General features: G+C 38.1%; 1 protein-coding gene and 1 pseudogene across 1 annotated transcript in view; both read left to right on the top strand.

Moving 5' to 3' along the window:
* The window catches only part of HNRNPLL (heterogeneous nuclear ribonucleoprotein L like), a 38504-nt gene extending 30144 nt beyond the window's left edge, over positions 1-8360 (top strand). The window contains exons 9-13 of the mRNA XM_086700398.1: positions 1768-1889; positions 2508-2709; positions 3361-3418; positions 3509-3607; positions 7291-8360. Of these exons, the coding sequence (XP_086556524.1) occupies positions 1768-1889; positions 2508-2709; positions 3361-3418; positions 3509-3607; positions 7291-7346 (537 nt within the window). The 3' untranslated portion in view covers positions 7347-8360. The remainder of the gene's footprint in view (positions 1-1767; positions 1890-2507; positions 2710-3360; positions 3419-3508; positions 3608-7290) is intronic.
* LOC112864426 (U6 spliceosomal RNA) lies at positions 861-960 on the top strand (annotated as a pseudogene).
* Positions 8361-27287: the final 18927 nt, after the last annotated feature.

Genomic DNA, 27287 nt, shown 5'->3' with positions numbered 1-27287 from the left:
CAGGAATACAGGGGATAGATTTAGCAATACTGAGAGAAGTAGTCCAGAATTTTTTCACACAGACATTTATCTTAAGACACCTAGGTGTTAGTTAAGGTTTAGGAACTGCATGTTTGATGACTAAATGGGCTTTAGTGTGTATTTTAGCCTTATCACTTAGGTTGTCTCTTTGTGCTTATCATATTTGTAGATAATCAGAATCAGGCAGTTCAATCAACATCTTTAGTATATCTTTGTCTTTTGTGTTATGAACTAATTGTCTCATGATTTAGAAACATAAATCACTTTGTGTGATAAATGCAAAATCTTCTGTGTGCTATTTGAACAATTCTAGTCCCATATCTCAAAAATTTTTAAACATTTTAAATAATATATTATGATACACTAATCTCAAGTTATGATAATCCTTTAAAAGACCTATATATAGTTAATTATTCCTCACCTTTTTTTGAGATTCATGAATATAAGAGCTCCATATTTAATATATTTAGTCATTATTAGATTTGTAGGATGTTATTGGATTAAATCAATGTATAGAAATTTTGCCCACAAGAAAACAGTTGATTTCGAGCAAAGCTGAAAAGTTCTACTATAGCTGAGTTTTGTTTAAATACAGGAGCAGTATAAAAATGCCAAGATAGCCCGTTAAAAAGGATAGTTAGTTGCAAGGGTGGGTATAAATGCTATGCTGCATTTGTTGTGTAAATATGTTTGTAGTGTTCTTTTAAGGCTAACAAATAAGAAGGGAGTATATTCAAGGTATCGCGAATGTTAGTGGTACAGAATAGCTATTTTAAGGACTTTCCAAGGGGCGGGGTACTATGCTGAATAATTATCATACTTTAACCCATCTAACCCTCATTACTACATTGTTATATATTAAAATTGGAATAATATAAGAGGATAAGTATGGCCTCTGTCCAAGATGTTATGAGAACTTGTGAAGTAAAGCCTGTGTTTTAAAGTGCCCCTAACCTTGTACAAGCCTTCCTCCTGGCAGTGCTGTCTCAAGGCCATCTTGTATTATTTCTTACAGTATCTTGAGTATTGCCTTAAAAGCATTCTGAGAAGTCGGTAATTACTATTTACTTTAAAATTTTTGACCTACCTACCAGAATATAAGTTTCAAGAAGACTGTGTCTATTATGTTCACCATTAATTCCCAGTACCTCCCACAGTGTTTATCAAAATGTTTGAGGCACCTAGTAAATGTTTGTTGAATGAGTAAATATTGTTGAATCCTACTAGATGTTACTGTTATCTCCATTTCATAGGGAAGTCTGTGGCTCAGGGAAGTGAAGTAAATTGCCCCAAATCACACAATAAATAGCAGAGTCAGGGTAAGCCTGTGCTCTTCTTTATTGTGCTATATAATAGAATTATAGTCTTCCTTTTTTTTTAAGTTTATTTATTTATTTTGAGAGGGAGAGTGCATGCACACAAGCAGTGGGAGGGGAGAGAATCCCAAGCAGGCTCCATGCTGACAGTGGGAGCTCAATTTCATGACCCATGAGATCATGACCTGAGCCAAAATCAAGAATCAGACATTTAAGCAACTGACCCATCTAGGCGCCCCTATCATCTTCCTTTTTAACTGTTGAATTTTGATAAGAGCTAGGAGTGTGTAATAGCACAGCAGAATAAAGTTAAGATTCCAGGTGATCTTCTGTATTTGACATCAGCCACTTAAATCATACTATCTTTCAGAAATTCTGTTACTGTAGAAGGGAAATAAATAGTCACCTTTTTGGGATTTTGTATTTACAGGTAAAGTTTATGAAGACCATTCCTGGTACAGCACTGGTAGAAATGGGTGATGAGTATGCTGTAGAAAGAGCTGTCACACACCTTAACAATGTCAAATTATTTGGGAAAAGACTTAATGTTTGGTAATTATCTTAAGTGGTAAATTTTAAAAGTGTTAAAAAAAACTTCATTTTTATTAGAAACATTAATTTCAATTTCAGAATATTTTAATGTAATTGAGAGCACATTTGAAACTAGCACCTATAATGTTACCATTTTAGACAAAGTATGTTAGGGTCATATAATTCAGGTTTTGCTCACCTATACCTAGTTTTTAGTGTTACCATAAAACAGCATGTAAAAATGGGCAAGTTTTGTGTAAAGTTTCCTAATACAAGTTTTGTGTAAAGTTACCATTTTAGACAAAGTATGTTAGGGTCATATAATTCAGGTTTTGCTCACCTATACCTAGTTTTTAGTGTTACCATAAAACAGCATGTAAAAATGGGCAAGTTTTGTGTAAAGTTTCCTAATACAAGACTGTATCTAAGCTATGAGTGATGGATTATAACTCAAACTAAATTTAAATATTCAAATAAATGTTTAAAATATTAAATATTTAAACCACATTTAAAATAGCTACATTTGTCTTATTTGTTAAAATTGAATGCAGGCATATGTATTAACATTTCGAGACTGTCTACTTGCTGCTTTTTATCTAACAAGCTATGTTCTGTACGTTTTTCCTTCCCAATCTTTAGTGTGTCTAAACAACATTCAGTTGTTCCAAGTCAAATATTTGAGCTGGAGGATGGTACAAGTAGCTACAAAGATTTTGCAATGAGCAAAAATAATCGCTTTACAAGTGCTGGTCAAGCATCTAAGAATATAATTCAGCCGCCCTCGTGTGTGCTGCATTATTATAATGTTCCATTGTGTGTCACAGAGGAGACCTTCACCAAGGTGGGTGCTGAAATAGAGTTGTGCAGAATGTTCTGTCTTATTTTAAAATTTAAAATATTTTAGCCTCATTTTAAAGTCTTGCGCTGTTCATCTACTTTTGATGTTAATAGTATTCTGTTATTTATTTGGTACTTTATAGTTCATTCTTTGGTCATTGTACTTTTCTGGCTTCCATTCTGCATTAGTCTTTTGTTGGTTTGTGGCTCAGTCTTTTTGAGAGTTGGATTGAGAGTGAGAGACCTTACTTCTGGAATCAGAAAGTTCTTTTACTGTGCCCTTAAATCTTGCCCATAAAAAAATGTTATCTATCCCTACCTTTTTGCCTAAATGTAGAAAATATTTCAGAAAAGAATTGATTTTCTGGAACTCCACTCCCTACCTTAGACACTAGATAAATCTTGGTCAGCTCTGAAAATATGTATTTCAGTTACCAGTTTGTGGTTTTATTGTATAGCACTAAATAAGTTACATAGTTCACAGAATATCACTTTTTTTTAGTTGATTTTCTCCTAGAACTTACTAATCTAAAAAGTGTTTGATTTAATTCATGCATGCCAGTCTTAAATGCTGCCATAAATTTACTTTCTTAAAAAAACAGGAATATTATTATTTTGGCCATATTTTTAATGGAGTTTTACATTTCTTTGACAGTTATGTAATGACCATGAAGTTCTTACATTCATCAAATATAAAGTGTTTGATGCAAAACGTAAGTGCACATTCCCTCTTTTTAGGTTTTCTGGTTAAACTGATGACAAGCAAATAACAACTGGATTTGTGTTTCTTTGTTTTGTTTTAGCTTCTGCCAAAACACTTTCTGGGCTGTTAGAATGGGAATGCAAAACTGATGCAGTGGAAGCCCTTACCGCACTTAATCACTACCAGATAAGAGTTCCAAGTAAGTGAAATTGTGTCATAATTATTCAATAGCAGTTACTGTCAAAACATTAGTAATTTTACCATAACACTTACTGTCTTTTTAATATAGAGAAGTACAAAGTAAAAAGGCATATAAATCCCACCCCCCACACAATCCTTATGTTAGTTCCCTATTGCTTGTATAACAGATTACCACTTTCAGCAGTTTAAGACAGCAAACTGAGGGTCAGTAATCTGTGGACAGTTTAGCTGGGTATTTCTAGCTTAGGATCTCTCGAGGTTGTGGTCAAGCTGTTTTCTGGGTCTACAGTCATTTCAGGTCATGCTTGGGGACTGGGAAATCCATTTCCAAGTTCACTTACGTGGTCCTTTGCAAGTCCAGTCAAGTTACATTGGCCATTTCATGGTAGCTGGCTTTCTTCAGAGTAAGTGATCCAAAGGAAATGAGAGCAAAAACCAAACCAGAAGCCACAATGTCTTTTATACCCTAATATTTGGAAATGACATACTATCATTTATGCTGTATTTTAATTGCACAGACCAACTGTGGTACAGTGTGGGAGGAGACTGTACAGGGCTATGAATATCAGAAGGGTGGATCATCGAGGCCATCTTGGATGCTGGCTCCCACAATCCCTCTTGATGTTTTTAGAAGAAAGTAATACATACATTTATATGGTTAAAAAGCTTAAAACACATAAGGGTACAAAATGAAAGTTAAAGGTTTCTACAACTTATAATCTGTTTGTCTTCTTTATTCCTCCTCCAGTGTATGTATATCTACATTTAAAAAATTTACATAAAATGTTTTTTTTTTTTTTAATATTTTGAGAGGGTGCATGCATGCACCTGTGCATGTATAAAAGTGGGGGAGGGACAGAGGGAGAAAAAGGGGGGGGAGAGAGAGAGAGAGAGAGAGAGAGAGAATCTTAAGGAGGCTCCTTGCTCAGTGTGGAGCCAGGTGAGGGGCTCAGTCTCACAACTGTGAGATGGTGACCTGAGCCAAAATCAAGAGTTGGATTCTTAACTGACTGAGCCATCCAGGCACACCCACAAAATGGTTCTTCTTTGTTGTTATTGTTGTTGTTGTTAGCGCAAGTTGGGAAGAGGGACAGAGGAGGGAGAGAGAGAGAGAATCTTTTACTTTTTCATTTGAGAGAGAGAAAGCAGGAGAGAGGGCAGAGGGTGAGAGACAGAGACAGAATCCCAAGCAGGCTCCATATTCAGTGCAGAGCCCAATGTGGGGCTCAGTCCCGTGACCCTGGGATCATGACCTGAGCCGAAATCAAGAGTCGGATGCTCAACCAACTGAGCCACCCAGGTGCCCCCAAAATGGTTCTCCTGTACATATTCTTCTTTGCCTTACTGGTTTCATTTACTCTGTCTTAGAGCTATTTCTGTATCAGCACATGCAAAGCCACTTTTTTTTTTTTTTTTTTTTAAAGCACAGGCATAGTAGCTATTCATGGTAGAGATGTACCACAATTTGATTATCATGAATACTGGTTTTAATTTGTATCAAATGAAATTGTCTCTCTGTTTAATCTTTCCAAAATGGTAAATGGCCTCTTTTTCTACCATGCAAAGAACACTCAAGTATATAACTTCTGAAGCGTTGTGCTGTGTACTTTGATCCTGGATCTAAAGGGTGTTAAAAGTTTATTTTTCTAAATATTGGAAGAAAAAATATTACTAACTTAATTAGGTATGATGAGGAAAGAAAGGAAAAATACACACTGAGGATTTATGGGTAGAATAACATATTGAGGATTTACTTTAAAATATTCTAGCTCCCAGGGGCACCTGGGTGGCTCAGTCGGTTGAGCATCCAACTTTGGCTCAGGTCATGATTACACAGTTCGTGAGTTCAAGTCCCGCGTCAGGCTCTGTGCTGACAGCTCAGAGCCTGGAGCCTGCTTCAGATTCTGTGTCTCCCTCTGTCTCCGCCCCTCCCCCACTCACGCTCTGTCTTTCTCAAAATGAATAAATGGTTAAAAAAAAAATTGTTTTTTATATTCTAGCTCCCAAAAAGTGTGTGGAGGGTAGGTAGATAAAATAAGACTGTCAAATTTTGACAATTATTAAAATCAGGTGATAGAGGGGCACCTGGGTGGCTCAGTTGGTTAAGCGGCCGACTTTGGCTTAGGTCATGATCTCGTGGTCCCTGAGCTTGAGCTCCGCATTGAGCTCTGTGCTGACATCTCAGAGCCTGAAGCCTACTTTGGATTCTGTGTCTCCCTCTCTCTCTGCCCCTCTCCAACTCATACTCTGTCTCTCTCACTCTCAAAAATAAATAAACATAAAAAATTAAAACAAAAAATTAGGTGACATATAGGGGTTTGTCATACTAATCTATAAATTTTTTTATGTTTGAAAATTTTAATTAAAAGATAAAAAATAAATAGGAATATCTCCTCATTTAACTTTTTAGTCACAAAAGTAAATTTTAGGTAGTGAATCATAGCTTAATATTAGAAGGTTTTTATTTGTTTATTTATTTTTAAAGTTTATTTTTGAGAGAGAGATTGCAAGCAGGCTCCACCGGTAGTGTGGAGCCCGATGCAGGGCTTGAACCCATGAACCGTGAGATCATGACCTGAGCCGAAACCAAGAGCCAGACACTTAACTGACTGAGCCTCCCAGGCACCCCTCAATAGAAGTTTTTTAAAGGCTTAAAATTACATGTATATTTGAGACATAGACAAGATAGTATATGAATTTTAAACTCCTTGGAGGCTAGAACAATTATTTATCTTTTTATCCTCTCCAGTGTCATGCAAATACTTGTTATTTATAAGCTTTTTCCTTTATAGGAATGTTTTTCTTGAAGGATGATAGCTTTTAATACATTAAGATACCAGAATTATTTCTTTGCATAATCAAGTAAGGAAGAATTATTTCTGTCTAGTCTGAAAAGTTAAGGAAAAATGTATAAAATGGAAAAATTTTTGTGGATCATACTGTTTTTATTGAGTAATTTTAGAATTTAATAGTAGATCTTCTGGAACTTTTTCAGTTTATTAATATTTTCCTATACATACCAGTCTTGTCCCATTTCCCAGCCTGTATTTGAAATGGCTTTTATTTTTTTTATTATTTTTTTTTTTAATTATTTTTTTTTTTCAACGTTTATTTATTTTTGGGACAGAGAGAGACAGAGCATGAACGGGGGAGGGGCAGAGAGAGAGGGAGACACAGAATCGGAAACAGGCTCCAGGCTCTGAGCTGTCAGCCCAGAACCTGACGCGGGGCTCGAACTCACGGACCGCGAGATCGTGACCTGGCTGAAGTCGGACGCTCAACCGACTGCGCCACCCAGGCGCCCCTGAAATGGCTTTTATAGAGGAAATGCCATTCTAATGTATTCTGCAAAGGGAGCTTTGCTGGTGAACATAAGCCTAATCCTATACTATTTATCTGTAATGATTAATTAATTCACTAAGAAGCATTGAGTTCCTCTGTGTGTCAGATAATGTTCAGCAGTAGGAATGTAACCGTGGACAGAGTCCCTGTCTTCATGTAGGTTAACTGCCGGTAGCGATGTACAGAAGTAATCTTCCCTTTTCCTTGCATAGAAATTTTCCTTCTTTATGTTTCTGCTCCTGATGCTATACGAAGGTGAAATAATTGACTCTGCTAATTCAAGGTAATCTTGAAAGTTTGATGAAGTGAACTGTTAACTTTGTTTTTTAATTTTTACAGATGGTTCCAATCCCTACACATTGAAGCTTTGCTTTTCTACATCGTCCCATTTATAAGAAGAGAAGAGCATGTTAGAATTTATGTTCACCTTTATTACAGTTTTAAAGCTACACTTCATTAAAAAAAAATCTAAGATTGTTGATCTAATGTTGCCTTGCTTCCTTTGATTTAAGATCCTGTTCTGTAATAAACAAATATTTTGCCTTGAGTAAATTTGTTGTAAAGTTAAATATTGAATTGTTTTCATTTTAAAATAGAATATCATAATGTAGACTATCTACAGCTTCCTTGTAGATTACTCAAATATATGATTTCTAATCTTATTATTTTTCTTCCACAGTGAAAATATATTTGCATTCTTAATGCTAACTATCTGCAAGTATTTTTCCATTGTGTATGAGATTAATGCAGGTGAAAGTATTGCATTTTAATATTATAGAATTCCTATTATATGTTTAGATGTTTACGTATGTTGCAGTTATTCATATTAAACATAACTTGTATTTATTAAGTATTTTAATCAAGTTTGAGAATAACATTGCACATAATGAATTTTAAGTACTAAAGATTTAGCTGATTTTATATTTCTGAAAGGCTAACAGACATGGGTACACTTGTACAGTATGCACTCAAACTTATTTAAATTGGTGTAATTTTTTTTTTTTTTAAGTCATTGTCCATTTGTATTGACATGCCTCTGTTTCTAGTTCCAGTTTGGAGATTTTATAAAGTTACAACAATGAGTTAATGTGTTCATCTTCATTTGTTGCATGTGACTTGATCTTGAAAACACATCTGGTGTTTGGCATTGAGATTTTAATGGAAGTTTTATGATTAACAGTTCCTCTTCTTGCTAACCTGAGATCCATGGATGGGCTTTAGGGAGTTCGTGAACCCCTTAATATTGGATGTAGAATTTTGGGTACTTGCATTTTTATTTTTTACTCTTGAATCCATCAGTAATATATGTATTTTTCTATATGGTGCAAGGTGTAAGGATCTAATTTTATTTTTATTCCAAACAGATAGCTATTTGTTTCAACACCATTTATTAAACATTCTTTCTCCCATTGGAACTGTTTTTTTTCCTTTTTTTGGAAAATAATATATCTCAAGGAGGTGTAAGGACTAAACATGGTATTAAGAGACTATAGCACACTTGTTATCAAATTCATAGCTTTTTTATAATAAAAATGTGATGTAGCCATTTTATATTTATCTTTAATAGAAGGGGAATATGTTTCATCTACCTAGAATAACTGAAGTCTATAGTTAGCAGTAGCAGTTTTGTGATCTTGAGACTTTTAAACAAATTTCCAAGTAGAAGTTCTATTTAGATCTTTTGTAAAAGTTTTATTTTGAATTTTAACATAAAAACAGTCTGCCTTAATCCATTGAGAAATGAGGCAGGGGTTTAAAAAATTTTAGAGCTGTTGAATAGGAAGTTAAGATGGAAAGTAAACACACGTTAACATTTATTTTCCCTTGAATTTTAACAGCTGTGAACCAGTGTCCCTTTAGCCCTCTAAAGATCTAGAAAAATTTAAATTCAATCTAGAGGCATTACATGGAACCCAGTAAGTTATGCCAAGGGCACCTTGTGTATGAATTGTAAGTGTATGATACTGGGCTCTGTGTGTTCCTCGTTCATTCGTTGCCAATTTTATGTTTACCTAACTCTACAATAACCAAATCTTTTTTTCCCCCCTCCCCTGTACTTTTTACATTTGTTGCAAAATGAAATTATCTTTATTTTAAAAGGTAATTTCTGAGTTTATGTAATAGTTGTCTTCCTCCCTTTCCCTTTTCTGAAAACTAATAGTGATGTCAGCATTCTAGATTATTTTGTGCCTAAGATTTTAGGAAACACACCCATGGATGGTGACAAGTCTTAATTAATTTAGATTTGGCTTAAATGGTATTGACTTTTAGATATGAACTCTGTCTTAATGCTCTTTCCCCAACAGAATGATGAGTAAATTCCTAAGGTGTAAAGTATTGTTAAGTTATACCTTGCTGATCTATACACTGGTATGTCAGCCCTATACTATTGTTATCAGTAATGTCTTTGACAGTTTACTTGGGTGTCACTACTGTTAATACCTGATACTATCTGATCCTGGAATGGAATTGGCTTTGGCAACATTCTGTATTTCCTTAGCCTTAACAACGTTAGATAAACATTCTTTGTGCTATCTTTCTGCTTTTAGGAGAACATGAAAGAGTAGATGCTATAGCTATAAAGAAATAATAGCTTTGAGTTTATTTTTTAAGTATTGGAATCCTATCCCATATCTAAATCCCATTAAATATTAGGAAATATATCTGTATAACTGAGTTAAGGAATATAAGCTGCCTTTTAAAATCCTCACTTTCCTGCTGAGGGTATTACCTCAAATAAAATTTATGGTTGCAGCTGACATGAGACTTATGAACATCCTAGTGATTTGGTTATCCAGACTGTATTTTCTAGGACTCCAGTTGAGAGAAGAAAATAAAAACTACCAAATGGGGTTAGTTACATTTCATCTTTTCTTTTCTTTTTTTATTGCAAGGATAGGTTGCTAGGTAACTGCTTTTTAGTAGTTACCATTGATACTCCATTCTTTCTAGAATAAAGAAATTTTGACCATAGAGCATTCTTCCATAATTAGGAAGCAAAAGCACAAGGAACTTTGCTTCACTTAAAAAGTTCTTCAGGTGGGGCACCTGGGTGGCTCAGTCGGTTAAGCGTCTGACTTTGGCTCAGGTCATGATCTCAAGGTTCGTGAGTTCAAGCCCTGTTTAGGGCTCTGCCCTGACAGTGAGGAGCCTGCTTGGGATTCTCTTTCCCTCTCAGCCCCTTACCTGTGCATGCATGCCTGCTCTCTATATCTCTCAAAAATAAGTAAACATTTAAAAAAAAGAATTTTGTAAATACAAACTCTTTTTGTATACAGTACAATGAATTTCATAGGAATGCAACTACCTTGTAAATCAAGGAAAGATGATTGCAGTATTTCCGAGAGTTCTTTGCTATTTTGGAAAATTAGGTCATTGAAAGATTGAGTTGACATTACATTGATATTATAACACATCAGGGTCAGTTTTCATTTGCAGCAGTCATACTCATCTCTTTGTCTTCTACTGTAACCATTCCTGAACATTTATGCTTCACAGTATGCAGGTCAGGTTTTATATAACTAAGGTTTTATGTTGTTTTCTTTCAAATATTGTGTGTGCGTGTGCATGCATGTGTGTGTAGGTAGGTGGGAGGGTAGGTAGGTATAATCAAGGAAGTTTATTTGAGCATAATGTTAAAGGTGTCAGATTGTCTGGATTGGGAACCATTGCTTTAACCTAATCTGGTTCTGGGTTGAACTGGTAAACCTAGGTTGATCCAAAGACAGCGAAGCCTAGGATTTGTTGAAGAACGGGTAAGGAGATGCTCTCCCAAAGTCGTGTGGTCTGCATTTATGAGGTAGGCCTGGGACTGTATTGCCATTTTGCTATCTTGAGAGATACCAGCAGGCGGGGAAAAAAAGAAACAGAAGAGGATAGAACTAATTTAGACAGCTGTGGAAACCACTGTGAGCATAGGCTACTTTGCTTATGCTCCGTAGACTCCTGTCTTCAGAGTTCCCTTCTCAGTTTGAAGTCCTAGCTAGACATTTTTAAGAATGTCTAAGTGCCTAAATCTCACCTTAAGCCATTGTAGTGTACAAACAACACAAATGAAAGAGTACAGAGAATTGTTTGACAGGTAGCCCTGTTTTTAAACTGAGCTATTTTTATCTTTTTGCCAGTCTGGGCTTATGACTCCCATTGTATTTTCCCACTTTGAATTTTTTTGTCCTAAGTAGTACCATAAAGTTTAAACATAAGTCAAATACCTCTGGACACTTTTCTATACTGAAGCTATTCTCTGTAGGTTTGTTAGGGAGTTGCTTTTAATATATACTCAACCTAAAAATTCTCTCCGTTGTGTACTTCACTCCTTTTATGTAAATCTTACAGAACTTAATTGAATTAAGTAGAAGCACTGAATTAGTGGCAATTTCTGATTTGAAAACATACACAGCTCCCTAATATGACACAATAATCAGACCAAAGCTACTGAACAACCTTGAAATATTTGCTTTGAGTTGATTTGATAATCTGGTTATCATTTGTTTTTTTCTCCTGAGAAACACCAAGAGAAATCAAGAGCAATATTAATTCTTTCTGGGGAATAGTTATGGATTATTGAAAGTCTGGAAAGTAAACTAGTAAATGGCCTCAAATATTGTGATTATTACCATAATTTAAGTATTAGCTAATTAGGTAACAATACCAGTGGGATAGTTGGGGGACTTGAAACCTGATTATAATTTAGGATTGTGAAACTTAGGTTGTTAAGATGGTTATTGAAGTGGTTTTGTTTATTTGAAATACCTTTTTTTTTAAGACAGGGTGAGAAAAACGTAGATAACACCTGTGTTGCATAGTAATACTTGGCATGATTTGCAACAGTTAGAAAAGAGGATTTCGCAGGTGGCAGGGGCGGGGAGGGGTCGGATGGTTGGAGGGCTGGGGAAGAGGAATGATTCCATGAGTAGAAACTAGAATCCTACTGATAGCCAGTCCATCTGCAGATTTTGCCTTAGTTTCGACAAAAACCATTCCAGAAATGTCGCTTGCAACCATTTGGCTTCTTGGACATTTAACTCATTTATTTTTTAATATCTGTTAAGCGCATGGAATGTACCAGACATTAGAAGTTCAAACAGACAGTTAGCTTTTAACAGTCAGTAGGTTAATTTGAGCTTACAAAGGAACCAATAGAAGAATGGCAAAGGTATCTTCCCAGATAGGAAACACTATTTCCTAAGTAGGAGGAACTAAAAATCAATTAGTGAATCTCTGATCTTTGAGTAATATATTTAAATCTGTTCTTTTGTGAATTCTATAAAATGGAAAAATGAGGTCAAGGAGTGATTAGCACTGCGTGGGTGTGTGGAGGGCAGCGGTATGATAATTATGTTTCACAAACTAATGATGAGAAGCCCAGATACTGTGATCTGTTAAAGTTTAACAAAACCTTGTAGGGATGCTATGACCTGAAGTTCAATTTGACGTAAAACCCAGATGTTAATCCTTAAGATTCTTATATGAACAAAAAAGCCCTTTTGTTTCATTAAGTTAATTGATCTTTCTCAGTGACTGGAAGTGTTAGCTGTATTTGCCCAAAGTATTAATTGCTGTGGTAAAATGACAAAGTAGAATAGGTGGTTGCCGGGGACTGGGGGAGGGGTGAGGGGTGAATGGGGAATGACAGCTAACGGGTACAGGATTTTGGTGGGGGTGGTGTGTGATGATATTCCTCTGGAACTAGATGGTGGTGGTGGTTAACCAAATTGTGACGTACTAAATGCCATGGAATTGTACACGTTAAAATGGGAATAAAAAAAAGGTCTGGCCCAGCGACCCTTCAGTTTAGAGAAGGGTCAATACAGTGAGTGCGTCAGGACTTCCATGTAGCTGGCTAGATAGGTTGAGGAAGGAATGTGGGGCATAGGGGGAAAGTGGGTTACTTTTACCAACACCAGCAGAAGATGTGATTCTAGATCTGGTTTATGGTTGTATTGGTCTGATGGCTGGTCACTTCTCGTCTGTCATCCTGGACTATGGGGCAGGGGAGTTGGAGCCAGGAAAGAGCCCACTGGAGTTTTGTGAACAGTGAGCAGTTAGGAAAGAGGGTTTGGGAAAGGGAGGGATGATTCCGTAAGTGAAAAGTAGAACTTCTCTGCATTCCTAAACCAGGGTAGTGCGCTAGCTGCTCAGTTCAGGTTCTGCTGGGACTCTGTCCTAAGTTTTGAGCTGTCTTCGCTTAAGGAGCCTCAGCCTACAGGCAGATGTTTATAATTCTACCCAAATTTCCTTGAAAGTTCATAGACTGTCTTATCCAGTCTACCTGATTGTATTTGGACTTTGATCCATTTGCTAACATTCATAGTTGCTTCAAAGTCTTGAGCAATTAGACGCTGGCTTATATAGAAAATAATATGTGAAACCAAAAATGTTTATGTATATAATATATAAATTTTTGCTCATGGTTTGCTCAAGAGAGCTTTAGGAGACTTATCTAAAATGAGAAGGCTAATGCATTTTGTTTTATGCATCTGTACGATACATGATAAAACCTAAGCGTTTTCTGCCTAATACAAAATAATTGAGAGGACTGATGCCAATATCAATGACCTCAATCATGGTAGAGCTTTTCTTGCTAAACTGTTATAAGTAATATCTACAGAGCTGTTGCCAATCCAAATTCATTGTTCTAAAAAGGCCTCATACAATTGTTTATTTAACAGCAAGATACTTCTCAGCAAAGTGCTGTTGTTTGAGCTGAAATTTCTACCACTGGACCAAAAAGACCAAAATCGTTTCACAGCCTATTGTACCTCCTCCTGCTGTGTAATAACCCTGTGCTCCCTAGAGTTTCTGCTCTAAACACTAGTCTCAGTTAGTAAAACCTGTTATTTTCCTTAGTTAATTTATGTTTCTGAGGAAGGTAGGACCGCTTTGGGGAATTATTTCCATTATGTGTGAATGAGGACCACATGGTTTATAAATTGTAGAGTAAGACCCTGAAAATGCACAGGGCAAACATCTTAGAGCCCCACCCTCAACCTACTTGCCATCAGGTGTGACACATTGGACTGAGCTGTAACTATAACCCAAGGTTGTTTAATGGGCTGTGGTGCTTTTCCAATGAAGAGCATGTGATTGTATTTGGTGCAAAGGGCAGAGACTGAGGAAGGAGAGCTGGATTGTAGTAATGGTTCCTAGGTCTAGTGTTGATACAATGTAGGGTTTAGGCTGGGTGACGCTGTTTGCTCAAGAAAGCAGTTCTATTTGGTGGTGTTTTGTTGTTGTTTCTTTTCTGACCTAGCAGTTCTCAATTGAGGAAAGGGGCTGTTGAAATTATTTGGATAAAATCGGTAAAATTGTTCCTGAGTAACAGGTGTTTTTTTTGTCTGAATTATCCAGATAGGTTTCCTAAATGGATCAAATTAATTATTCTTGTTGCCTAGTAATTTTGCAAATTTTCTAGTGAATAGAGGAAAGGATCAGGCTGCCTACCAATTTCTTGCATCTGGAATGTTCATGTGAAGATCCTTAAAGCTGGTATATGTCACAGAAGTAGCTTGGATAAGGGGAAGAAATTTCTATCCTAGCTTATGGGAAGCTAGCTGAGGAGATCATTGCCAAGCAACAGTGGTTCCATTCCATGGTATTCCCTAATGACATCAGCCACCTCTTAATGCGGGTTATGGGTAAGATAGATGGGGCCAGGTTATGTGATGGAGGAGGGGAATGACAGTGTTTGGCATACCTGGGTATTGGGTTTGCCTTTCTAAGCTTGCAGTATCTGAGGTACACCGGATGATTCTGACTCAGAGTGGGAGCAAAGAAACACAGTAGTTAGAATTTTTATTTTGTTCCCCCCAAAGCTGTGTGGCTTTGAGAAAAATCTAGGCATTTGTGATCACAAGAAAATCTCACTGTGCATTGCCCATCTTGTGAGAGGGAGTGATCGTAGGCATTTTAAAAATAGCTCCATTAAATGGGTGACACCTTACTGGAAAGACCTGGATTATAGTCTGTCTGGACTATAGTCACACTATATCAACCTAAAGTCCTGCTGTGATCATCTTGCCAACTCCCGAAGATTCTTAGAAGAAACCTTTCTGTCCTGGCAGACAGGTGAGTGGACCATACAATGCAGGAAAAGACACTGTGCCTTGATTGTGGGACCTGGCTTCTTTGTCCCAGCTACTCTACTAATGAGCTGTGTGACCTTGAGCGAAGTCATTTAAGGTCCCTTAAACCTTAGATCCTTTATGTGTAAGATGAGAATAATAGTATCTGTCCTACTTACCTCACAATGAAATAATATATATAAAAATACTTCTGGTGGTAGTCCATACAAATCTTTAGGACCGATAGGGGGCACTTCCATTGGAGAGGGCCTCTGCACTGCCATGGGGCTGACACTTGGGATGGAAATATAAGCAGTCACAACCCAATCATTGTCATTTCAAATTCATGGTCAGCTGCTCCTTTGAGAATTTTTCAGCAATAAAAAAGGATTTTATAGATTAAAAAGTAGGATAGCTCAGATACAGAAAATCCAACAAGATGATGGTTGTAATTATTTCAACCTAGTTGGACAGTTTTTTTTTTTTTTTAAAGACTTGGCTTACTCCTACAATCTCAATAAAAGCCCTGCTAAATTGTTTTTTTTTTTTTAATTTTTTTAAAAGTTTATTTTGAGAGACAAGAGTGTGAGCAAGGGAGGGGCAGAGAGAGAAGGGAGAGAGAACCCCAAGCAGGTTCCTCACTGTCAGTGAGAAGCCCCATGTGGGGCTCAAACTCACAAACTGGGAGATCATGACCTGAGCCAAAACCAAGAGTAGGATGTTTAACTGACTGAACCACCCAGACAACCCCAAAAGCCCTCCTAAATTCTAAAGGCAGACAAAATTAAATTGTTTAAGAGAAGTTTGTATGATACAATTTCACTTTTAGTATTAAATATACATAAATTACATATATTTGTATACACATGTTATAGTACATTGAGATCTCTTGCACAACCAGGATGTGGTACATATTGACCCTTTTTTTATGAATACGGAGTTTTGAAGTCATAATATTGGATTTTCACCTATGTTGGCTGTATGTGTGATGTATTTGACATAATACTCCCTTGGTCGAGCCTCTTTATCATACTGCTGGGAAATGGGAAAACACACTATAATTCCTAATGATCAATTTGTAAGTTTTTTCCAGGAAGTCACTGTTATGAAGACTGATTGCCTGAATATTTCTTGCTGGCACTACACGAAGTATAGAGTTGGATACATTTATGCTCTGTGAGGAAGTACTTTAACAGGAGTTTGAAAGGCGCCAACTAGATTATAGCAAATAGTGCCCATCAATCTTAGTTTTGTCAGTCTGGATTTGATTTTTTTTTCTCAGTTGTAACATTTCTAGGCTGAAGAAAAGAGTTCCAATTTTTCCTTCCTTCCTTCCTTCCTTCCTTCCTTCCTTCCTTCCTTCCTTCCTTCCTTCCTTCCAATGAAGTATCTCTTCTTTCATCAAAGACCCAAGATTTCTTCCATCATTTAGTTGTCTCCTTTCTGGGGCTTTTCCAGTTCCCAGATGTGGTAAGCAGAACCCTTAGAAGGAAGAGTGCTGAGGGGGAAAGACGGTAGGATTTGGAGTCAGATATCCTGGGTTCATGGCCTCACTCTGCCCTTTATCAGCTATAATGAGCCCGAACAAGTCCTTTAAAATGGACTGAGCCTCGGTTGTTTATTAATGTATAAAATGGAGATGTAAATATCTCCTTTATCCACTTAAAAATAAAGTGTCTTCGAGTAGGCCTTGGGTGCCATTTTGCAGTGACCCTATTTTTTTCTCATTTTGAAAGGGGCCGTTAGACTAGGAATGTCCATAAGTGCAAGAGGAATCTTTGTATTTCCTTTCCCTTTCTTAGCACCTGATCCTTCGAGTCAGGGTCTGTCCCATGAAATTGTTTTCAAAGATGAAAGCTGTCTCCATTCATGCCAAAGTTACAGCTTGACCTTGCCTAACTTTGTGACCGAGAGGAAGGAGCAAGCATGCTTATCAAGAGGAAGATAACACAAATCTAAAAGGAAGTTATAATAGTGAAGACCACAGAATTGAGATTAAAAACTATCTTGACAGCCTGCGGCCCTGAGTTGGAAAGAATAAGATGAAATTTAATTGAGATAAGAAAAGGTTCCTCATTTAAGTTTAATAATAGCTAACATTTATTGAGCTTTATGTATGTGAGGCACTGCTAAGTGTATGTGTTACATAGTTCTTATGATAGTTGGGATAGGTGCCAGCATTATTACAAAGATGAAATTTAAAGTAACTTGTCCAAGGTTGTTCAGCCATTGACTATTAGAACCAAATTCCAACCCCTGAGGATTCCAGAACACACATACTTAATTGCCCACCAAGATGTCCCAAGTCCTAATCCCCAAAACTTGTAACTATGTAACCTTTATGGCAAAAAGGATTTTGCTGATGTGAGTAAATTTACTTTTATATGGGGAGAGTATCTTGGATTATCAGGTGGGGCCAATCTAATCACACGAGTCTTTGAAACTGAGACACTTTTCTGTCCGCATTGAGGGAGGAGATAGGAGGAGGGATTCAAACATGGGAACAACTCGACCTGCTGTTGGTGGTTTTGAAGATGGAGGATGGAAGCCACAAGTCAAGGAATGTGGGCAGCTTCTAGAAGCTGGGAACAGCCATCAAGCTGACAATCAGCAAATGGGGGTCTCAGTGCTGCAACTGCAATGAACTGAATTATACCAACAACCTGAATGAGCAAAGACGTGGATTCTCCCCAGAACCTCCGAGCAGGAACACAGCCTTGATTTTAGCCAAGTGAGACCAATGTCAGACTTCTGATCTATTGAACTGTGTGGTAATTAATTTGTGTTGTTCAGACCATTAAGTGTGTGGTAATTTGTTATGACAAGAATAGAAAACTAATAGAGTTGCATTAGTTTTCTGACAGAAACCTGGTTGGACCTCTGGGGGCTTACTGCTGACCACAGTCTAAATACAAGTGTACCTCAGAGATAGTGTGGGTTCAGTTTCAGACCACTGCAATAAAACAATAAAGAAGTCAAACGAATTTTTTGGTTTCCCAGTGCATATAAAAGTTATGTTTACTCTATACTGTAGTCTATGAAGTATACAATACTAGTATGTCTAAAAAACAATGTTCATACTCGAGCCCACGAAGTGCGAGATCATGACCTGAGCCGAAGTCAGACACTCAACCGACTGAGCCACCCGGGTGCCCCTATTTTTGTGATATTCTTGATGTGGAGTTTATATATTTCTTATGAAGCTTACTTCTAGCTGTATTGTTTATTTTTACTGTGAATTGAAACTCATTATATTTTCTAACTAGTTATTGCTACTATAGTGTTAAGCTATTGAATTCAGAATACTTAACCCTTATTTTCCCATTCCACTGGATTCTCTTATTAATCCTGATAATTTTTAAATTGAGTATCTTAGATTTCCCTCGGTAGACAGTTGTAGCATTTGAAAATAATTGCACTTTGTCTTTTCCTTTCCAGTGTTTAAACTTGTCATTTTGTTTTTGTCTCGTCCCATTGACTTACTGGCATTTTGAGTCAGCTGTTTTGACAATAGAGACATTTTTACACAACCTAAACACAAATCATTAAATAATCTTTGTTTTTCCAAAATGAAATAATAACTAGTGCATATCAAGTGCTTATTGCTTGCCAAGCAGGTTCTTTGCATTTTACATACATTAATCTCCTTAAAACAACCGTATGTAATAATGGCAAACTGAGGAATAGAGACACGAAGCAACTTGCTGACGGCTGAACAAGGGAGTGGTGCTCAGATTTGAACCCAGGTCATAGTCTTAACTACTATTTTATTTTTATTAAAAATATATATATATTTATTTTGAGAGGTAGAGAGCATGCGTGAGCAGGGGAGGAGCAAAGAGAGAGGAGGAGAGAGATCCCCAAGCAGGCTCTGCACTGACAGTACAGAGCCCGACACAGGGCTTGACCCCACGTACAAGATCATGACCTGAGCTGAAATAAAGAGTTGGATGCTCAACCGACTGAGCCACCCAGTGCCCCTTAACTATTTAAAATTGCTTCTAAATGAATAAAACAAAAATGCCTTTCTTAATTTTTCTGACTGTAAAAGTAAGACATGCTTATTACAAAAGATTCAGTCAAATCAGTGTAAACAAAAGGAAAATCATCTCTAAATTCACTGTCATCTTCTCTGCAGAATATTCACCATGAGATAGAATGGTAACTTAATTTCACACCGATGGGTTTTGCATGTAGCTTTTGAGCACTTGTTTATATGCTCCTGATCCTCTGGGGGCACGTGGGTGGCTCACTAAGTGTACGACTTCAGCTCAGGTCATGATATCACAGCTCGTGGGTTTGAGCCCTATGTTGGGCTCTGTGCTGACAACCCAAAGCCTGGAGCCTGCTTTGGGTTCTGTGTCTCCCTCTCTTTCTGCCCCTCCCCCGCTCATGCTCTGTCTCTGTCTCTCTCAAAAATAAACATTAAAATTTTTTTTATATGCTCCTGACCTGATACTCCGGATTGGAATTTCTTGGTCAAAAAGTTATTCACATTTCAAATTTTGGTGGAATTGTCAAATTGAACTGCTCAATCCAAGAAAGACAACTATTTTTTTTAAGGTTGAACTGTTAAACTTTGTTAATCTCATAGGTGAAAATTAGCTCAATATTATTTTAATTTGCACATTTATTGTAATGTATTTTTATATATTTTAACCATCTTTCTTTTCCTTAAAAAATTTTTTTTAAGTTTATTTATTTTGAGAGAGAGAAAGTGTAAGCAGAGGAGGGAGGGGCAAAGAGGGAGAGAGAGAATCCCAAACAGGCTCCACACTTTAAGTGCAGAGCCCGATGTGGGGCTTGAACCCATGAACTGTGAGATCATGACCTGAGCCAAAAATCAAGAGTCGGACGCTTAACCAACTGAGCCACCCAGGTGCCCCTATTTATTTTCTTAGCGTTCATCTTTTTACTGATTTATAAGCATTGTTTTGTTCTTGTTATATTGGGGCCATTCTGTCTGACGTACATGTTGCGGTTTTTTTAACCAGTTTGTCATTGTAGAAATAGTGATTTACATTTTCTTATATATCTTTACAACTACCACGTATGGATTTGAAATTACTAATTACTGAGCAGACTCCACCTTTCAGCCTCACTCCTTCCGTTAGACTTAGCCCCACAGCCTCATTGGATGCAATGAAGGGTCAGGACTGCCACAGAGGGTTATTGGTAATTCAAAAGCTGTTTGACTTCTAGATAAACGTTGTGGCCTGCACACTTGTGCAAAGGATAAACACGTTTAAATCCACACGGGACAGCAGAAGCTAGTGAATTAGAGATGTCAACAAACATTAGAAAATGGGAAGCAAATGGACAAGTGGTAACTGACCTAGCTTATAGAGGAAAGTGCATGCCAGTTTGCACAGCAGAACTCTGCCAGTTCAGGGAGAGAGGGCTCATAACGGGATGATTTGTTGAAAGACTTTAAAAGGAACAATTAAACCACAGATTCCTTTCCATATGCTACCCTGAAAGAGGACTACCTCTCCTGTACTCCGGAAGTAGAAAGGAAGTTTATTTTCTTAAGAAATTCAACTAGAGAAGCATCAGACTTAGGAACAAAGGCAGAGAGGATGCACGCTGAAGCACAATCCTGGAAACGACAATTAAGTGAAAATCTACATGCGGAAAACTGAGACTCCCCTTCGGAACCTTGTCCTCATCCCACCCCCTCTCCCTTCTTGGAACTAGGCTCTCTGGGAAAAAGATTGGAAGATTCTTCTCTGGAGAACCTGTCCAGTCAAAGGCAAAAATCCCTACAGATTCCAACATTTTGGGGGTTTTTGTGTGTGTGTATGAAATGGACAGTTACCCTACAGAGATGGCTAGTAGTGAACCGTGCTCGCCCATGCATGCAGAGCTCTAACTGGCTTTTTAGTGTCTTTCTCTTCAATATGAATGGATTCCCCTCTGCCCCAATCAATACTTTAACATGAAAGATAAAGACCCAAATAAGCAACAATAGAGAAAGCTGGAGAAAACTATTCAGGGAGCAGAAGAAAATTTAAAGCAAAAACTTACATTCTTCAGTAAGATTTTGCATCCCAAGTATGGGGTGCTTTTAAACAACAGCAACAAAAAAGAACAGATTTATAAAAAAAAAACAAAAACTCCCAAGAAATTTAAAAATAGAACTCAAAATTTAAAAGTCAATGAATACTAGCAACAATCAAATTGCAAAAAAATTTAAGTACAACTTACAATAGCATAAAAAATATGAACTGTGGGGCGCCTGGGTGGCGCAGTAGGTTAAGCGTCCGACTTCAGCCAGGTCACGATCTCGCGGTCCGTGAGTTCGAGCCCCGCGTCGGGCTCTGGGCTGATGGCTCAGGGCCTGGAGCCTGTTTCCGGTTCTGTGTCTCCCTCTCTCTCTGCCCCTCCCCTGTTCATGCTCTGTCTCTCTCTGTCCCAAAAAATAAATAAATGTTGAAAAAAAAAATTAAAAAAAAAATATGAACTGTTTAGGGACTAAACCTGACAAAAGATGTGTACGACCTGTGCACTGAAAACTACAAGAAATTGCTGCAATTAAAGAAGACCTAAATAAATGGACAGGTCTACTTTCTCATGGGTCAGAAGACTCAATATAATTAAAAGGTCAATTCTTGCCAATTGATCTATAAATTTAAGTCAATCCCTATCAAAATCCCAGCAGGGTTTTTTTTTTTTTTTTCCAATTAAAACTTATAACCTGATTCTAAAAATTCATATGAAATGTGAAGGACCCAGAGTAGTCAAAACAACTTTGAAAAAGAACAAAATTGGAGAACTAAAACTATCTGGTTTCAAACTCAGTGGGTGGTGATACAAGATAGAAATAGATCAGTGGGACAGAATAAAGAACGTAGGGATCTACACATACACTGATGACTATTTTACAAAAATGAAAAGATAGTTCAGTGGTGAAAGCATAGTTTTTTCAACAAATGTTGCTGGAACAATAGGATATACAAAAGCGAAAAGCAACAACAAAAGAACTTCTAATGCATATGCTGTACCACATACAAAGATTAATTCAAGGTGGGTCATAGATCTAAATGTAAAAAAGAGCTAAAACTATAAACCTTGTAGGTAGGGGTGCCTGGTGGCTCCCTTGGTTAAGCGCCCAACTCTTCAACTCAGGTCATGATCTCACAGTTGTGGGATCGAGTCCCACAGCGGGCCCCACGCTGATGGCGTGGAGCCTGCTTGGGATTCTCTCTCTCCCCCTCTCTGCTCCTCCCCTGCTCATGCGCTCCCTCTCTCTCTCTCTCTCTCTCTCTCTCTCTCCCCCCAAATAAATAAACTTTAAAAAGAAAACACCTTGTATACAAAAACATAGGAGAAAATCTTTGTGACATTGTTAAGATTTCCTAGTTACAACACCAAAAGCACGATCTATAAAAGAACAAACTCATAAATTGGACTTAATCAAAATTAAAAACTTCTGCTCTTGGAAAGAATGAAAAGACAAGCCATGGACTAGGTGAAAATATTTGCAATGTACGTATCTGATAAAGAACTTGTATCTAGAAAATATAAACAATCTTCAAAACTCAATATAAAAAAAACAACCCAATTAGGGGTGCCTGGGTGGCTCAGTTGGTTAAGTGTCCGACTTTAGCCCAGGTCACGATCTCACGGTTCATGAGTTTGAGCCCCGTGTAGGGTTCTGTGCTGACAGCTCAGAGCCTGGAGCCTGCTTTGGATTCTGTGTCTCCCTCTCTCTCTGTCCCTCTACTGCTCCTGTGCTCTCTCTCTCTCTCTCTCAAAAATAAGTAAACATTAAAAAAAAATTTTTTTTAAAAACAACCCAATTAAAATGTCAAAAAGGTTAGAATAGAGATTTCACCAAAGAAGATCTATGAATGATCAATAAGCATATGCATAGATGCTTAACATCATTAGTCACTGGGGAAATGGAAATTAAAACCACAGTGAGATAACCACTGCATACCTATTAGAATGGCTAAAATTGAGAAGACTGACCATATTCAATGTTGGTGAGGATGTGGGGGAACTGGAACTCTCATACACTTCTGGTGGGAATGTAAAATGGTTCAACACTTTGCAAAAAGTATTTGACAGTTTCCTAAAAGTTAAACCATATACCTGCCATATGACCCATCCACTTACTTCTGGAGAAAAGAAAGAACATGTCCACAGAATGATTTGTACACAAATGTTCATAGCAGCTTTATTTGTAATAGCACAAAATTGAAAACAGCCACATGTCCATCAACAAGCGAATGAAAAAAAAATGGTGGTATGTTCTTACATAGTGTCACTTCTGCCATGCTGTAAGCCTGCCCAGATTCAAGGGAAGGGAACACAGACCACACCTCTCACTGCCAGGAGTGTCAGAGTCACAATGTAAGAAGGACATGTACAATGAGAGAGATTGTTGAACATGCCACAGTGTCTGATGTATGTTCCCTCGGAAATGCTAACTCTTTTTAAAGACCTATGCCACATGTCAAACTGCAAACACAAAGAATCATTGTCCCATAGCTTGGTACAGTGCTCATGTTTCTTGAAAGCCCATTAACTAGAACAATTCTGCCTCTACTTAATGAAAGCTCATTTCTGAGAGGCAATAGAATGTGTTTTATCGTAAACTAAGTGTTCTTTAAGAACTTCCTGAGCTCAAAGAAATGCAGTACAAGATTGTGGCTTGAGGGTCAGATGTGAAAATTGTAGTTAGCTTAGGTCAACACTTATGGATACTCTTTTTTTTTTTTTCAACTTTTTTTTTTTTTTTTTTTTTTTTTTTTTTTTGGGACAGAGAGAGACAGAGCATGAACGGGGGAGGGGCAGAGAGAGAGGGAGACACAGAATCGGAAACAGGCTCCAGGCCCCGAGCCATCAGCCCAGAGCCTGATGCGGGGCTCGAACTCGCGGACCGCGAGATCGTGACCTGGCTGAAGTCGGACGCTTAACCGACTGCGCCACCCAGGCGCCCTTATGGATACTCTTTTTGATAGAGTATTTCTGGTTGCCAATCATGTCTGAGCACAGACACAGATATTGCACAACTGACTCCAGAAATTGGGCTCATGTGGCTGTTAAACTAGCTCCTCAACTGGAAAATGGTAGAGAAAAAGAAATTTAACCTTCCTTTTCAATAGGGACTGGTAACCAAATGGCCTCATATGATGCATAAAAATCCCGATTTTACCAAACAATACCTGCCAATCATGTAGTAGGATTGATAGGTTTAGCAAGTCAACATTCTGCAACATCCCTAACTCAGGCAATAGTTATCAATGGTGCTAAAAGCATTAGGTGTATGGTTGATGGGAGACTATATGTTCATATAAAGCCAAAGTGAGGCTGTACAGATTACTTCCTAGGTGCAAGGGAAACAATGCAACTCTCCCATCGTAGGATCAGAAAGTTATCACCTTCATCCAGTGGTTGATCTTAGCATCAATAATGTAGGTCAACCAGATGGTACCTGTTTCCTGATGTGATACAGAGGTGAAGTAAACATTACCTATGATGTATAGCCAAACTTGACTCCATGAAACTTTAATTTTTAGTTGATAAGCAATATGGAAAACAGGGGAGCAAACTAATTAACAAGTATCCAGAAAAATCCAAAAGATGCCATGGCCCATAGTGCATCTAGCCTGGTCTAGTTGATAGGACAGGTTGTAAAGAAAAAAGAAACTGTTTTCAGTTTAGAAGAGAAAACTGTTATTATAAAGCAATTATAATAGTTATAACCATTATAAAACGATTACATATTGATTAAACCAGATTTCAGGGATGACTGAAGAAATCTGAATAAGGATTGGTATTAGTCAAGATAAAACTTCATTTATATGGAAAAGTAGGAATCGTCAAAAAAAAAAGCCAGGTTATAAAATAGCATGTACAATATGGTCTGATTTTTGGTACGAAAAATACAGAGATATACACATGCGAATGGATTGTCTGCACTGGAACACGTAGGAGAATAAAGGGGGTGCTCTTGCCACTTATGCTCGGACAACTGGGTCTCCCAGGTGAGCCAGGAGGCATGGCCTGTCGACAAGCAGCTGTTCTCAAACATCGGGCAAGCAGCAGTGTGACAGAATTGCCTGGGGGGTCGGGGTGGTAGTGGAGGGAGGCATGTGTCAGGAGGACTCCTAGGCCCCATCCCCGGAGATTCTGACTCAGTAGGTCTGGAATGGGCCCAACAACTGGCCTTTTTCCTAAGTGCCCAGGTTATTCTGCTGCTGGAAATGGTGAGGGAACGGAGCTTGCCCCACAGCAGTTTTGGTTGACATCACCACCAGGCAGGGACTGGCTGATCTTTGTGGAAATGTTTAACTGAATTTTTCTTTCTTTCCTTCTTCCCTTCCTTCCTCCCTTCCTCCTTTCTTCTCTCACTTCCTTTTTTCCTTTCTTTCTTAGTGAATCACTGGGATATCTATCAAATGGCCATTAAAGGAGACAGGAAAACACATTGGTTAGAAATGACGATAGAACTAGTTTGAGTACCAGCTGTAGCACTTATTAGCTGTATGATATTAGGTATGCTTCTTAACATCTCTGTTTTCTTGTAGGTAAAATAGGAATAGTGATAGGGTTGTTATGTGGGTTAAACAAGATAATACATTTATAGCACATAGTAAGTCTCAGTAAACAGTAGCGATGCACGTCATCACTATTACCGTTATGAACAAGCCGCAAATGCACTGTGCTAACCTTGGAAGTGCTGCCCATGCTATCTTCTGCCTTTCAGATAGTGTTTCCTGGAAAGCAAAACGAACACCTCTTCCCATTCTTACTTGATGAATAGCTTATTGCTGCACATCTGTTCCCTGGCAGCCCCTGAGAAGTCTGTGGGACAGTTGAGCCTGAGTCTTTGGGGGATGGGAGACCTACACGGCACATCTGCTTCAATGTTTTGCTCTGAAGTCTCGGGCGTGGTTACCATGGAATGGAAAACTGACGACAGGGACTAGAAGAAGGTTCTCCAGTCTTTGGAACTCAACTTGTCCTTTCTGACTACATTTTGTTTCTTACCCAAGGTAAGTCTAAGGAGGCAGGATTTTCTCGGCCACGTGATTATTGCTGCCTACTAAGGGAAGGTGATTTCTTTTTAAAGATTCCTGCTGTTTTCTTAGAGGGTAGACACTTCTGTCTCTGCAGAGGCTGTGCTCCATTATTTATTTTTTTTTTTTTACATTTTATTTATTTATTTATTTATTTTAATTAAAAAAATTTTTTTAATGTGTATTTATTTTTGAGACAGAGAGAGACAGAGCATGAACAGGGGAGGGGCAGAGAGAGGGAGATACAGAATCTGAAACAGGCTGCAGGTTCTGAGCGGTCAGCACAGAGCCCGACGCAGGGCTCGAACTCACGGACCGTGAGATCATGACCTGAGCCAAAGTCGGACGCTTAACTGACCAAGCCACCCAGGCGCCCCACATTTTATTTATTTTTGAGAGAGAGAGACAGAGCACAAGTGGGGGAGAGGCAGAGAGAGAGGGAGACATAGAATCCGAAGCAGGCTCCAGGCTCTAAGCCATCAGCACAGAGCCCGATGCGGGGCTCGAACTTACAAACCGTTAGATCATGACCCGAGCCGAAGTTGGACGCTTAACCGACTGAGCCACGCAGGTGCCCCGGCTGTGCTCCATTATTGAAGTTCCTGGGTTTGTTTCTTCCATTCTGAGACAGGAAGCAGAACATCCATAGGAAACAAGTAGCAGTTCTGTCTCCATTTGGACTCATTTGGTGGGGAGAGGGAAGAGGGTTGGTTTTTATTTTATTTTATTTTATTTTATTTTATTTTATTTTATTTTATTTATTTTTATTTTTTTTTAACGTTTATTTTTGAGACCGAGAGAGACAGAGCATGAACGGGGTAGGGTCAGAGAGAGAGGGAGACACAGAATCTGAAACAGGCTCCAGGCTCCGAGCTGTCAGCACAGAGCCCGACGCGGGGCTCGAACTCACGGACCGCGAGATTGTGACCTGAGCCGAAGTCAGCCGCTCAACCGACTGAGCCACCCAGGCGCCCCTTATTTTATTTTATTTTATTTATTTGTTTGTTTGTTTTCTTTGTTTTTTTGTACCTCTTTTCTATCACATTACCACCTACATTTTTTCAAGAGACATCATTTGACATATGGTCTGATAAAATATTTGAAATAGGAATTGTCCTGAAAACCCCAAGGCTTCTGGTTACTGTGTGTCCTACCTCCCAAAGGGGTCTGACCAGCTTTGTTCAAAGACATGTGAGGGATCAGAAAGGGCGCCCCAGGTATGTCCTACTTTACATTATGTAAG

This window comes from Puma concolor, chromosome A3 (genome assembly GCF_028749965.1).
Source record: "Puma concolor isolate L17-30 chromosome A3, mPumCon1.1.hap2, whole genome shotgun sequence".
Lineage (NCBI taxonomy): Eukaryota > Metazoa > Chordata > Mammalia > Carnivora > Felidae > Puma > Puma concolor.
The sequence above is the reverse complement of the archived record's forward strand: the minus strand, read 5'-3'. Positions and strand labels throughout refer to the sequence as shown.